Source organism: Gopherus flavomarginatus, chromosome 1 (assembly GCF_025201925.1).
Source record: "Gopherus flavomarginatus isolate rGopFla2 chromosome 1, rGopFla2.mat.asm, whole genome shotgun sequence".
Classification (NCBI taxonomy): Eukaryota; Metazoa; Chordata; order Testudines; family Testudinidae; genus Gopherus; species Gopherus flavomarginatus.
Window position 1 is genome coordinate 119,368,651 of NC_066617.1, and position 14,397 is coordinate 119,383,047.

Here is a 14,397-nt window from a genome sequence, read left to right on the forward strand (position 1 = left end):
TTGTCACTAGCAAAGCATTGTGAGAGACAGCCCAGGCTGGAGAGATTTAAGGGAGCACAATGGTCCCACAGTCCCAGGATCCCGTCACAAGGTCCACCAATGGCTACTAGCCAAGATGGTCAGGGACACAACCCCATGCTCTGGGTGTCCCAAAATTCCAACTGTAGAAGCTGGGAATGGATGATGGGATGGATCTTCAAAATTGCCCTGTTCTGTTCATTCCCTCTGAAGCATCTGGCCACTGTCAGAAGACAGGATACTGGGCTAGATGGACCATTGGTCTGACCCTGTATGGCTATTCTTACGTTATTGATTGGAATGTCTACAGCAACTGCTTCTTTGACAGAATTTCTTGTTAGAAGACATGCAGTCCTGTTAGAGTAAATCTAGTGAGGGGATGGATTAGCAGGCAGAGGGCAGATGAGGTCGTCAAAAGTAATCAATTTTTTCACTTGCCTGTGCAATTCATCACACGGCCGTCACTGCTATAAGATAAAAAATTAAACCAACCACTAAATAATGCTGATTGAGAAACAAGTCTCAAAAGCAGAAGACAGCTTAAAGAATGCAGACATAAACATCACTGGATGGAGACATCCCCACTCCTCAAACTGTGGGTGGAAGAGAATGCTGTGAAATGATATCCTCAGAGGAGCAGAATTGCAGTACAGGAATCATCCCTTCTCTAGTAAACACCTTTTCCAATCTAAAATGTCAGGGAAATATATCACACACCTTTGACAACACCCTCCACCCGGTAATCCATCTTCCTGGAACACAAAACTTTTCAACCCCTAACCTTCTTGGAACAGCCACCTTTAAAAAAACTAGATAGCTTGCTACAGGAAAGGATTTCCTCTTTCACCCACAAATGGCAAGCATCCTGTCCCCTTCATATACCATTACCTGAGAGTATGCAGAGTTATACAGCCCTATTGGTCCCAGAATATTGGAGATACAAGGTGGGTGAGGTTCTATCTCACCCACCTGTCTCTCTAAATGCCTTAGAGTGTTGTTTTTTTTAATCTAACTGCATTTCAAAGCAGAGGGATTTTCAGGGATCACTGACTCTATGCTAGTGCCTCAGCAGAGTCCAGAAGTTCTCTTTTCTGTATTCCTGCTTTTTGCTCCTGACTCCTTCCCTTCACCCTCATATCTGTGCTGGGATTCTTCCCCTAAGCAAGAGAGTGTTGTGTGAAACAGTGGGATACCTTAAAGAAGCGGGCCAGTGTTCCACTAAAACTTATAATGTAAAAGCTAAACTCTGAGCTGATTCACTGCACTCCGCTAGCTTGTGTGTCCTCCTGGTTGAAGAGGGAGGAGCAGCCTCCTCCCTGTCTATATAAGACCGTAGCAGCTCTTCAGTTTCACTTTCTATGCTTTCAACGTGTTCAGCGGGAAATCAAAACTAAACCAAAGGCTGTGTGCGGTGCCGCCCCCTGAGGCTGCACGGCAGAACATATCACCGGCAGACTCTGGGAGATCTTCGTTGAGATCGGAGCTCTGTCTAATTCAGGGAACTGAAGAGAAGCAGAAAGCAGTCCACCGGTCTCTCCTTTCTCCCCAAAGCTGCAGTAAGTACCACCCTTTTCACTCAGTTCATATAATCGATTTTGCATGGCTGGACTTTTGTTTTTAGCGGCAGTTTCTGGAGAAACGCATGGCTTTAAACCTTCATCTCTATGTTGTCAGCTCACCTCTAGTCCAGGTCAATACAAATTGACATAAGTTGGTGGCAGTCTCAGATAAAAGACCAAGCACTTAAAGAATATGGAAATGTATCTACCTTCTCATCGCTGTCAGTATTCTCTGGGAGTCAGGGTTTAGGCACCCTGGCAAGGGAGCCAGCAAAGTTTGCACTGCAGGTGGCTGTGCCATACTCCTTCACTAGAATAGGGGTGTTAGAGCCAGCAATCCTGCAGGTTCCACACCCCCAAAGAAACTTTATTTAAAAAATAAACTACAAATACAAACTACCAAACTGATATGTTAATGGTTTTCAGGGGACACAGAATTATTAAGATCTATTAGTGGTATTTCTGTTTTTACTACAGCACTGGGGCAAATTACATTGTAATTAATAGAAAAGTTTTCTTTCAAATTCCCATATCATTCTGTAACCATTATAAAAGTAGATTTTTGAGCAGTCTCTTAATGAAGTTTCACATGAACTAAACATTTTTGCCCTAGCAAACCTGGGTTCCCGCAGAACCCAGAAGATAATCTTTTTATGGGGAACAGAGATGGGTCAAGGATACTAGGAAAGACATTGAAAAAGTCTCTGTCTCATAGGTACTGGAATAAAGGGTGCTGCAGCACCCCTGGCTTGAAGTGGTTTCCATTATATACAGGGTTTACAGTTTCATTCAATGGCTCCTAGCACCCCCACTATACACATTTTTCCAGCACCCCTGTGGTTCTTCACCAAATCAGATTAGGAAATGTCTCTTATGAAATTAAGAGAATAGCATATTAAATGCAACCCCCCCCAAAAAAAAACTATATGCAACATTATGGGTTCACTTTCTTTTGAACTAGAGAGAGAGAAATCTGTAAATCATATACTATTCAAGAATAAAACATTCTATATAGTGCAGCATAAACATTAAGTAAACAAACCTCACAACATGTCGGTGACGTCGATAATGTTCTCTCTCTTTTACAGATGAGACATAGAAAAGTTAAATGACTTGTCCAAGATCACGGCCAATAAGTGACAACTGTGGTTAGAACTTGTGTTCCTAACTCCTAGACCTGGAGTTCAGTTCTTAAATCCTGCTGCTTCTCTCACTGGACAATGGCAAATATATTTTTTCCCCTCAAAAGCATGGTTATATTTTGATGTCGACAGAATCATGATTCTCATTTAATAGTCTTTAAGGTCTATGTAAAAATTAAGATGGATCTGAGAAATCTGTATGCTTTATCCATTTATGATTTAGAAAGAAAATAAGTAGTTCCTGTATCAGTGTTGTGACTATTACTTCTTTAAAAACTTTCTAATTTGACTCAGTTAGGCACAGTTAGCCTGAAAAACAACACATTTTGAAAGGAGACATTTAGAAGCACTTGTGTTAAACCATTTCTCCACCTCTTGTAAAGCAGAACCAGGATTTCCTGTATTTAGGAAGGTAAACAGTAATATAGAAATTCTGAGATTTCCTTGTACGAACATTGAAGACAAAATGTGAATATCAGATCACTGGTATTTAGATGAATATGATTTTCAGGGCAAATGTAAATTTAACTCACATTTAGTGCAATGTTTATGAAATATTAAAGAGGCATATGAGAAGATTAAATTTCCCCTTAAAAAGTAGGCAGATTTATTTAGATGGATATTGCTAACACATTGTGTACATAAATCCGCATACTATATCAAAATTGTCTAATTGCTAAAAGCCTGGTCAAAATTATCCCTTTGAACCTCAGTTTGAAAAGCTATTGAAGCCAGTAAAACATATTGTGATTTTGAAATGAAACTCTACATTGATTAATAGATTCCAAGGCCTGAAGGGACCATTGTGGTCATCTAGTCTGATGCCCTGTACAACACAGGCCATAGAACTTGCCCAAAATAATTCCTAGATGATATCTCCTAGAAAAACATCCAATCTTGATTTAAAAATTGTCATTGATGAAGAATCCACTACAACCCTTGGTAAATTGTTACAGTGGTTAATTACTTTCACTATTAAAAGTGTATGCTTTATTTCCAGCATGAATTTGCCTAGCTTCAATTTCTAGCCATTGGATCGTGTTCTGCTAATCTCTAATAGATTGCAGAGCCCATTATTTGTTCCCCATGTAGGCTATAATCAAGTCACCCCTTAACCGTCTCTTTGTTAAGCTAAATAAATTCAGCTCCTTGAATCTATCACTATAAAACACGTTTTCTAACCCTTTAATCATTCTTGTGGCTCTTCTCTGAACCCTCTCCAATTTATAAATGTCCTTCTTGAACTTTGGTCACCAGAACTGGATATAGTATTCCAATAGCGGTTTCACCAGTGCCAAATACAGAGGTTAAATAACCTCTCTACTCGAGATTGCCTTGTTTATGCATCCAAGCATTGCATTAGCTCAGTGGTTCTCAAACTTTTGCACTGGTGACCCCTTTCACACAGCAAGACTCTGAGTGCAACCCCTCTTATAAATTAAAAACACATTTTTTATATTTAATACTATTATAAATGCTGGAAGCAAAGTATGGTTTGAGGGTAGAGGCTGACACATCACAACCCCCCCAGGTAATAACCTCATGACCCTCTGAGTGGTCACGACCCCCAGTTTGAGAACCCCTGCTAGCTCTTTTGGCCACAGCATCGCTCTAGGAGCTCACATTCAGCTGATTAACCACGATGACTCCCAATTTCTTTTTCAGTCACAGCTTCCCAGGATAGAGTCCTCCATCGTATACGTATGGCCTACATTCTTTGTTCCTAGATGTATTCATTTACATTAGCCATATTAAAATGCTTATTGTTTGCTTGTGCCCAGTTTACCAATCAATCCAGATCGTTCCAGTGACAGGTCCTCTTCATTATTTACCACTTTTCCAATTTGTGTGTCATCTGCAAACTTTATCAGTGATGATTTTTTTTTCTTTCCGGTCATTAACAAAAATGTTAAATAGCATAACGCCAAGAACCAATCCCTGGGGATGCTATTAGAGACACACCCACTCAGTGATGATTCCCCGTTTACAATTACACTGAGGCTTATCAGTTAGCCAGCTTTTATTCCATGTAATGTGTTAATATTAATTTGATATCTTTCTAGTTTTTAAATCAAATATTCAGTACCAGGTAAAATGCCTTACAGAAGTCTAAGTATATTATAATCAATGCTCTTGCCTTTATTCACCAAACTTGTAATCTCATCAAAAAAAGATACCAAGTTAAACAGGATCTATTTCCTGTAAATGCATGTTGATTGGCTTTAATTATATTACTTACCTTTAATTCTTTACTAAACAAGTTCTGTACCAGCGCTCCATTATCTTTTCCTGGATTGATATCGGTGTGACAGGCCTATAATTACATGTCACCCTGTTAACCCTTTTTAAATAATCACACAATATTACCTTTTGTCCAGTCTTCTGGAATTTCCCTTGTATTCCAAGACTGTGTGGAGTGTTTTGAGCCTGATGAGTTATCCCTGAGCCTGAATGTTCTGAGCCGGATGAGTCCTAAGTATTCAGCCAATCCACCAGCAAAGACCTAACCAGATGACCGCCAAGGCAATATATAGACTCTGAGTGATAGGAGCCACCTCAGCCAGCTCAGCATCACTACCTGGTTGTGGATACTCCCAGATGCTTGGTAGTTCAGTCATCTGTTCGAGCTCTAGCCTGTATCTGTGTCTGCTCCAGCCATGGCTGGATGGCCTTACAAATACTTATAAAAAAATCAGCATTAACAATTGAGTGAACTCCTCAGCCCAGTTCTTTACAAACTCTTGGATGCAAGTCATCTGAACCTTCTGATTTAAAAAATATGTAATTTTAGTAGTTTGTGTTTATCACCCTCCTGAGATACTAGTGGCATGGAACCATCCATAATGTTATCATTTGTTTTTTTCCCTAATACAGAACAGAAATATTTATTGAACACTTCTGCCTTTTATGTATTATTGATAATTCTACCATTTCCATCTAATAATGGACTAACACTATTGTCAGGACTGTTTTTGCTCCTAATATACTTTAAAAAAATCTCCTTTTAATTGCCCTTAACGCTGCTGGCTATAGATTTCTCCTGGGGTCTCTTTGCTTTCCTTATCAATTTTCTACAGTTCCTAGCTTCTGATTTCTATTCGCTATTATCAACTTCCCCTTTCTTCCATATGTTATATATGTATATTTTATAGCTGCCTTCACTTCCCCTCTAAATCAGTTTTTTTTAAAAAAACCCAATACATTGATTGTGGCTTTTTGGGCATCTAGTAAAGAGTTCTTAAAGCATTTCTCAATTGTTATTCATATTTTTCTGATTAAATTCTTCCTTCTAGCTGATGTGGCTCATAATTGTTTTCAGCTCTATGAAATTGGCCCTTATAAAGTACCAAGTATACATATATCACTGGTTTGGACTTTATTTTGTTTACACATTGTAAATATGATCAAATCTTGATCACCTGTACTCAAGTAAACATTACTTTTTAGTTCTGTGATCAGTTCATCTTTATCTGTCAAGATAAGGTCTAACAGAGTTGCTGCATGTTGGATACAACCCTTTGAGTTAGGAAACTATCATCCAACTCCATGTCAAACTGTCTCATCAATTCAGTTAGCTTCATGCCTTTTTGGCTGTGCTCTTTCAAACACAACTCAACTACTGAAGATAAATGTTAAGACTGGAAGATGATAGCTATTGTATTGCTAGCACACTGTTGTCATTACATAGATTATATTTCTAATTTTCTTCTTTCCTTCTCTATGTTGGTGACTTATGAATCCTTTCAGAGTCTGTAATGGCCTCACACTAATTTTTCCGTGGTGTTTAACACTTAATACATTGAGCATTCTTTTTTCTCTTCTCCAATCTCTCCTCTCTCTCTAAGGGCATTTATTTCCTTTTCTGATTATGCCTCTATCTCATTCTCCTCTCTCTCTTCTCTATCTCTCCCTTCCACCTCTGGCTTCTCTTTCCCCCCAACCTTTGCTAGTCTCTCTCTGTTTTTCACCTTACATTATAAACAATTTTAGTCCTTACCATTTTTCTTCCCCTTCCCTTTGTTCACCCCACTTTTCTAACTCTGCGTCTTAAACCCTTCTTCTGTTAACTCTCTTGCTGTCTCCCTCTTCCTTAGTCTTTCTTGCGTCCTCTTCTTCTTTCAAGCACTGCCCTTTCCCCATCTTTCCTCTGTCTTCTCCTTACACAATCAATATTCCTCCCTTTTCTCAAGTGCTCCCTTTCAGCTATGGCCACTTCAGAGTTGTAACAGATTTAAAAATCCTCTTCATCTCCTTTACCCTCTGAATTGTGATTAAAGTTCTCCCCTCTTAGCTGAAATTGGCCTAAAGACTTCCATCTCTGGCTGTGTCTAGCTCACGCCACCATCTTGGGCAGTGTCCAGTCCTTATGCCTAGCCCAGCTAAAGTTCTGTCTCTACTAGAGATTTGAATTTAGATATATCCAAAAGGTATTTAGATACCCAGACATATTTAACAGTGAAGCTAGAGCCCTATGAAGGACCTTAAACTCCCTCTTTCTTGTGAATGGGTAGGATTTAATGTGAGAACTCATCTATACTAATGAAATTTGCATCAGTATACTATAGCTATTCTGATGCAAGTTTCCCTAGTACAGATAAGCCCTAAGATTAAATCCTATCCATTCGCAAGAGAGAGGAAGTTTAAGGTTGCTCAAGCTTCTCTTAGGGCTAGGTTTCAAATTGGCTTAGGTGTATAAGTATCTTTGAAAATCTGGCCTTTAGCATTTTAGTCCCACTATTGATGGTATTCTCCCAGTTTAGCACTCAGACTCCAGCCACGCAGCGAATCATTTTGCTCCAGTGTTTGCTACTAGCTGGCTCCTGTGGCTATGGTATCCTGGATATTGTTATGTAGTTCTAGCTGCCAGTTACTCTGGACACTCTGGTTATATTAGTACCAGTTCTTGCCTCCTCAGGATACTGCAGTCAATTTCTGCTATTGGTGCTTTTTAAATTGCTCCTTCCTATTAAGTTGTAACATTTTTTTACATTGTGACTGTTCAGAGATTGATATTTGAGTTTGGTTATACAGATATGCTACTGGATGAACAGTCTAGGGCATCACATTGCTTTGCAGCTTTATCGTGGTGATTTTTTGAAAGCCCACCAGTGTATGCTAAAGGTCCCATTCTTCAAGGTAATGACATTCTCAGCACTCCATGACCTGCATGAGAGTTGTAATAGTTCTCTTGCTAAGCTGTTAAGGCTGGAATTTTCCAAGGAGGATGAAGAAGGCAAGTAAGTACCTAACTTCTTAGGCTCCTTTGAAAATCCCCACCCCATGTTCTACAAGAGAGATGAGTAGCATTTAAAAAATAGTTTCAAAGACAGGAAAAACAACCATCAGATACCTAAATGAGACACCACTGAGATTTGTGCCTGCAAGAGGAGGCAACTCTTCTGAAAATTTACCTAATTATTTATTGTATTTTCCTTTTGTGCTGGATTAAAGAAAACATTATTTTTAACAACCACATCAGCGTCCTGTTAAAAGAGTTTGTTTTGTTGCAACACTTTTTGTTCCAAAGATGTCTGCGCCTTCATTCACCCAGCCTTCCTGAAATGGAGTGGTCACAGTTCTCTCACTAAGTGGTGCTGCAATTGCAGGATTGAGTATCTACTCTATTGTAGAGAAAATGTTGAAGTTGTACTAATTTTTTATTACACTAGGTGCCAGTACAACAGTTGAGGCTTCCCCACCCTTGATATCAAGAGTATGTTTTTCAGCTTTTTCATTGTTTGAGAATGATCAGACTAGCCTGGTTTCCTGATCAGATAAAAACATTTGAGGCAAATAAAAAGAAGTTCAAAGATTTTTGGCAATTAAATTATCGTAACTCCATCAGTGTGGCTATAAACTAATAGTCTGATACTACTGTGGCATACCAGACAAGGCCAGCCAGCCAGACTAAATGGATCCTGAACATTTCTCTCAGTTTTCCTTTGTGTCTAAAGAGACTTAGTGTTGATGAAAGATGCCTAACAGACAGCCCTGCAGACCAGGATCTTTAATTTAGCCACAAAACAAGTACAGGATGTGCAGTGGAAGTGTGATCTCCACTTATACTGCCCTGCAAATATTCTTCTGGGGTGCCAACATGTAATGATGTTAATCATGTTTATTTTACTAATATTCTTCATTGTGAAAACTGTTCTGCATTTGTATAATAAATACTAAGATGAATCTCACTTTACTATATTCTGCCCATCTTTCCAGTCTCTCTAGGTCCTTTTGTATTACTGTAGTCCTTGTGTTGTGTTGTGCTGTTGATGGGCCAGGGATTTGGCTGCCCAGAGAAAAGCAGAAAGTCAGAGCCGGCACTAAATCAGAGCATGAGGAAGGCGGAAGATGGAGAAGAGGGCAGAGAGGAAGCTGTGGAAAGAGGTGACAAGCAGCTAAGAGCGCTTTGTGGTGTGGCAGACTTAAACAATGGTAATTGTTTTTACTCTCCTTCCCCCCACTTTTTTCTGTCTAATTCACTCCATGTTGTTCCTGCTCCCTTCTCACTTCATTCTCTCTCTTCTCTCTCTCCTATTCTTTTTCTCTTTGCTAAAAGTCACACATGGAGGAGTCGTACAAATCAGATATTGAACAAACTCATCTGACTTTGCCAAGTGAAAGCTTTGTGCTTTAGGAAAAGGGCTAAATGAGGATGCCAACAGTTTACTTCCCTTTAAAACCCTAAACTGAGCAGATTTTCTTTCTAGTTGAGGATGGTTGGATGTTGGTTGCATCTTCCTCCACACTACATCAAAGTTGCTCGTGGGTTTGTTGAAGGGTCACTTCTAGGTCATGGAACCTAATCACCAAGTTACATCACTGGACTAGCCTCCCAAAAGCTTTCTTCACTTTTTTAAAGGCAGATACTGTTGTATCCCATGCAGTTACCTTTTCTCACCCACTACATTCACCTTTCCATTGTGGGCTTTTTTTCACTGCAGTGTTAACTCAAGTTATCTGTACTCCAGTTACCTCCTCTCAAGTTAGCTTAGCTTGAGAGAGAAAGGTCACAGTGGAAAACATTCCGGCTGCATTAGCAACACAGTAGTCAAGTCCCAGCTGCAATAATAGCGCCATCAGCAGCAGCACTTGAGTTTTAACCCAGGCCCTTTGATGAGCCTGCTAGCTGAAATTTAAAGCACCACTCAACTCGAGCTAGAGATTTGTGTGTGTGGATGGGAGTCCAGTTACAGGCAACAGCTCAAAGTAACACTGCAGTGACGACAAAGCCTGTGAGTGTCTGCCTCTGGTGTAAGCTGATTACCTTGATAGGGACAACACATCTCACCTCTACCCATTTTACTTCACTTCCCTTGAAAACAGAAGCTTTTGTTTCTCATACACCTCTAAGTGAAAATTACTTTTCTTTACCTCCTCCCCTTTAACTTTGTCTCTTTCTTTGAGATTGGGCAAATTGGTTAAAATACTGGAGATAGATTGTCAGACCTGAACAGGAACCCTGAATCTATGTCCTTGAACTGGCGTGACAGGGTCTGAAATATGGACCCTAAGCCAGATCTGAATTTTGTGATTAGGGCCTAGCTCCATAGAAGTCTGAATAAACTCTCTCATCCAGACAACCCTCACATATTTGGGGGAATGAGTTTCAAGGTCAGACTAACCTAGATCCAGGTTTTGCAGCCTGAGCTTGTTTTTGGAGGCACCCTCCCAACTCTCTCCAGCTGTCAGAGGCAAACCAATGCTAAGATTTTAAAGGGGTGTAAGATAGGGTTGCCAACCCTTGAGGATTGGCCTGGAGTTTTCAGGAATGAAAGGTAAGCTTTAAAGATTATGTCATGTGCGAAAATCTCCAGGAATATATCCAACCAAAATTGGCAACCCTAGTAAGAGTAGATTTGACCCTTCTGTCATCCTGGTGAAGATGCTGGGCCTATATGTTAAATAGGCTGAAAGTGGCCAAAGAGAAATTTGCCATCTTCTCACCATCCCTTACTCTCCCTGCCTCCATGTGAGCTTTAAGCCCCACTTCCTCTTGTCCCTACAGGAGCCATTGGGCTGTACAATATGGGACTGAGCTGCTGCCTGAATTCTCTGCTTCAGGTGTTCTTCATGAACACACACTTCACCGTGATACTACGAAGGTAAGAGATGCACAGGAGCAGTGCCCATTCCCTGAGGTCAGACTGCCAGTGTTACCTTCACTGCCTCACCTCTGTTTTCAAGTGGGAATGTCCATCCAAAGGAATGGATTATCAGGAGATGCCAGGTGCTTCCCAAATTCCCTGAGGCAGAAGACTAGGGCTCTGCAAAACACAGCAGTTTTGATTCATGAGGGCTCATAAGAGACTGAAAATAGGCCATATTTGCACATTTGTATAATTTAATCCGAGTGGGATATTTGAGATAATATATATACTGATCTAAGTATTATATTTTTCCATAACTAGGGTGACCAGATAGCAAGTATAAAAAATCAGGATAGGGGGTGGGGGATAATAGGTGCCTATATAAGAAAAAGTCCCCAAAATTAGGACTGTCCCTATAAAATCAGGACAGCTGGTCACCCTATCCATAACAGCACATCATTTTATTCTAGTTATATCCATGGAGAATAATCCCTGTGCCACAATATAAACCATTCACTTCACAACTATAGACATTCCACAGCTATAGGCCCAAAGCGCACAGCCTCACGCCTGCCTGGGATAGATGTTTGTTTGGGTGGACAGACAGCATGTTGTGTCCCCTCGCTTTGCTTGAATGTGTTTTGCCCCTATATTGTGCTGCACAGAACTGGTGAGACAGGGCAGATTTGGACCCTGTACCTTTCTGCTGATCACAGTGACAGCTATTTCAATTTGTTTCCAGTTTGTTCAGCTCACTATAGTTTATTTTGTTAAAGTGAATAGTCTCTGTATATTCCCCACTATCTCCATATTTACCAGAGGAAAGATAGACTCACTGACATGCTGTAGAAAGTTCACAGCGCCAACAGTGCCAGCCTATGGCAGGTCCTCTCCCCATTGAGGACACGGTCCTGCCCTTCAACACCCGCAAACCAGAGGTTTCTAGGGATAGCTCAGTGGTTTGCGCATTGGCCTGCTAAACCCAGCATGGTGAGTTCAGTCCTCTGGGGCAAAATCAGTATTTGGTCCTGCTAGTGAAGGCAGGGGGCTGGACTCAATGACCTTTCAGGGTCCCTTCCAGTTCTATGAGATAGGTATATCTTCATATATTATACACAGAGATTTTGGGGACTGGGCCCTTGAATAGGCAAGGTCTTTTCCCAGCTGGCTTCTCACTCTTGTAAAAGCTCCTGTTGTTGCAACATCCTCCCAGAGTGGATAGGGGTGCTCAGACCTGCCTTCTCCAGCAGGCTCCAGTCCAGGGCCCAATAGTAGGCAGCTGCATTCAGCACCCTGGGGTGCTAAGCAGCTACCCCCAGACCACTTCCTACCCAACTCTCCTTTAGCTTGCAGGAATAAATCACTCCAATCCAGTCTCTGACCTGCACACTCAGTCACCAGCCTCTTCTCTCCTCTCTGCAGGTTTGCACAGGGCTGTGAGGTCAGGTCCCAAGCAGTGAGCTCCGGGACAGTATTTTTCCCCTCTAAACAGCCATTTTCTCCCTTCCACTGCCTGCTTCTGAGGCTCTGCCACTGTCCCTTTTAAAGGCTTGCCTCCAGCTTGTGCAGGCATTGCAGGTGTGGCTGGGCAGGGCCACCAGAGCTGTTCTTTAACCCCTTGCTCTCCAGCATGGGGTTTGTATTCCCCATCATACACACCCAGGAGGAAAGAGACAGGATTGCAGTGCTGCAGAGATGTGGAGAGAGAGGACTTGCCAGTACTGCTGGAGTCCTGAGTGGGGCGTGGCCTCATCTGGAAGAGGTGTGGCCTCTCAAGATTTAAAGGCCCTGGGTCACCAGTTGTGGCTGGGAGATCTAGGGCCTTTAAATCAACCAGGGGCTCCTAGCTGAAGAGGTGGCTGGGAGCCCCCCGGGGCTCAGTGGCAAATTAAAGGGCCTGGGGCTCTGGCTGCCAGGGGGAACCCTGAGCTTTGCGGGGCTGGGGCAGGGATTTAAAGGCCCAGAGCTCTTGCCGCTGAGGGGAGCTCTGAGCCCTTTAAATCCCAGCTGCGGTTGGGATTCAAAGGGCTCTGGGCTGCCCACAGCCGCAGGGAGCTATAAGCCCTTTAAATCCTGGCCTCAGCCCAGCCGCTGGAGCCGCGGCCGAGATTCAAAGGGCTCTCGGCTGCCTGCGGCCGTGGGCAGCTCTGAGCCCTTTCAATCCCCGCCGTGGAAGCCGGTGTGGTCCAGCACGGCGTACTGGCTCTTGCCGCTACGCCGTACCTGACCAGACCGGCTTACTTTCACCTCTGCATAGAGGTGTCACTGATGTCTGCTTGCTAGGCTTGGTATGAGGAGTGGGAAAATGAGCAGTGGAGGGGAGGGAAGTAATCCTCCCCCCATAGCCACAGGACAGCTCCAGAGCCATTATGGCAGACCTCAGGCAAAGAGATGGTGGGGGAGGGACAGGCCCATGTTTCAGCTGGCCCCCTCCCCCTCCCTGGTGTTAAAGTAGAATGAGCCAGCAGAGGGAGCTCTTACTGCATCAACCAGGGAGGAGGGGGGCTCTGCTTACCCAGACTAGGGGGAGTTGAAGGGGGGCTGGGTGGATGTGGAGGGAGCTGCTTACCAGTCCAAGAAGAATAAAGAGAGCTCCCCTCTGCTTCCAGAAGAGAAGAGGGACCTGTGCTGACTTTGAACCCCTGCTCTTTCCCCACCTGCTGCTGAGGACCGGATTTCCAGTTAGGCACAGTAGACACGTGCCTGGGGCGCTGATGTTCTAGGGGTGCCTAAAAGTTAAAAGCGGGTTAAAAGTTAAAAAGTTAATATATTCAGCTCCCCTGTGGGCTCCTGGCATGGGTTGGTGGCTGCTGAGCATGTGGGGCTGGAGCAGGGTGAGCGTCCAAGTCAGCCCGTGTGGGGGTGCTGTGAGCCGTGGCTGGGCCAGGTGGCTGCTGAAGGTGCTGGGAGTGTCCCAGTGCCTTCCCAATCTCGGCCGCCTTGCTGCCTCCACCCTGTGCCGGGGAGGAAGGGTGTGGCTAGCACCCCATTCACTTGCACAGGCAGAGCCGGAGCGTGGCTGCTGCGCTGGGCTGCGGGAGATATGGAAGGCACAGTTCCCCCCTTGCACCTCACCTGGGGTGGCTCAGGCTGGGAGCGTCATCTGTAGCGGAGGGTCCCATGCATTCCTAGGGAGGCTGTGTTTATATTTCTTTTGGTTTCGTTTTTTACGGAAAACACAAAGGTCGTCAGTAGGCGGCAGGGGGTGGGGGAGGGGCACTGAAATGCTGTGCCTAGGGGCACATAAGGTGTAAATCCGGCGCTGCTGCTGCCACAGAACTGAGTGCCACACAGAGTACATACCCTCCAGGGGTCCCTTCAAACCCTGTGCCATCTTGCATAGTGTAAGTAATTTGAGAGTAGATAACTTGAGCTAACACTGCAATGAAGAAAAGCCCACAGTGGAAGATCTTAATACCAGAGGGACCATTGTGTGTTGGGCCCAGTCTGCAAGATGCTGAGTGCCCTCAATTCCCCTTGAAGTAAGAGAAGCTAAGGATGCTCAGTGCATCACAGGATTGAGCCCAAACATATCACTGGATGTGCATCTGGGTCTCCAGGGCTGAAATACAACCACAAAACTCCTTCTTA

General features: G+C 43.2%; 1 protein-coding gene and 1 long non-coding RNA gene across 3 annotated transcripts in view; one reads left to right on the plus strand and one right to left on the minus strand.

The window, feature by feature from the left end:
- Nucleotides 1-1,474: 1,474 nt before the first annotated feature.
- USP18 (ubiquitin specific peptidase 18) overlaps nucleotides 1,475-14,397 on the plus strand; it is a 30,939-nt gene continuing 18,016 nt past the window's right edge. For both annotated transcript variants that reach the window (XM_050967859.1, XM_050967870.1), the window contains exons 1-3: nucleotides 1,475-1,574; nucleotides 8,936-9,151; nucleotides 10,725-10,821. In XM_050967859.1, the coding sequence (XP_050823816.1) occupies nucleotides 8,989-9,151; nucleotides 10,725-10,821 (260 nt within the window). In that variant the 5' untranslated portion in view covers nucleotides 1,475-1,574; nucleotides 8,936-8,988. The remainder of the gene's footprint in view (nucleotides 1,575-8,935; nucleotides 9,152-10,724; nucleotides 10,822-14,397) is intronic.
- Nucleotides 10,897-13,948, minus strand: LOC127058235 (uncharacterized). Its single transcript, XR_007776319.1, has 3 exons — nucleotides 13,882-13,948; nucleotides 13,376-13,535; nucleotides 10,897-10,983 (listed from the first exon to the last, which is right to left on the minus strand). It is a non-coding gene; the product is annotated as an uncharacterized LOC127058235 (long non-coding RNA).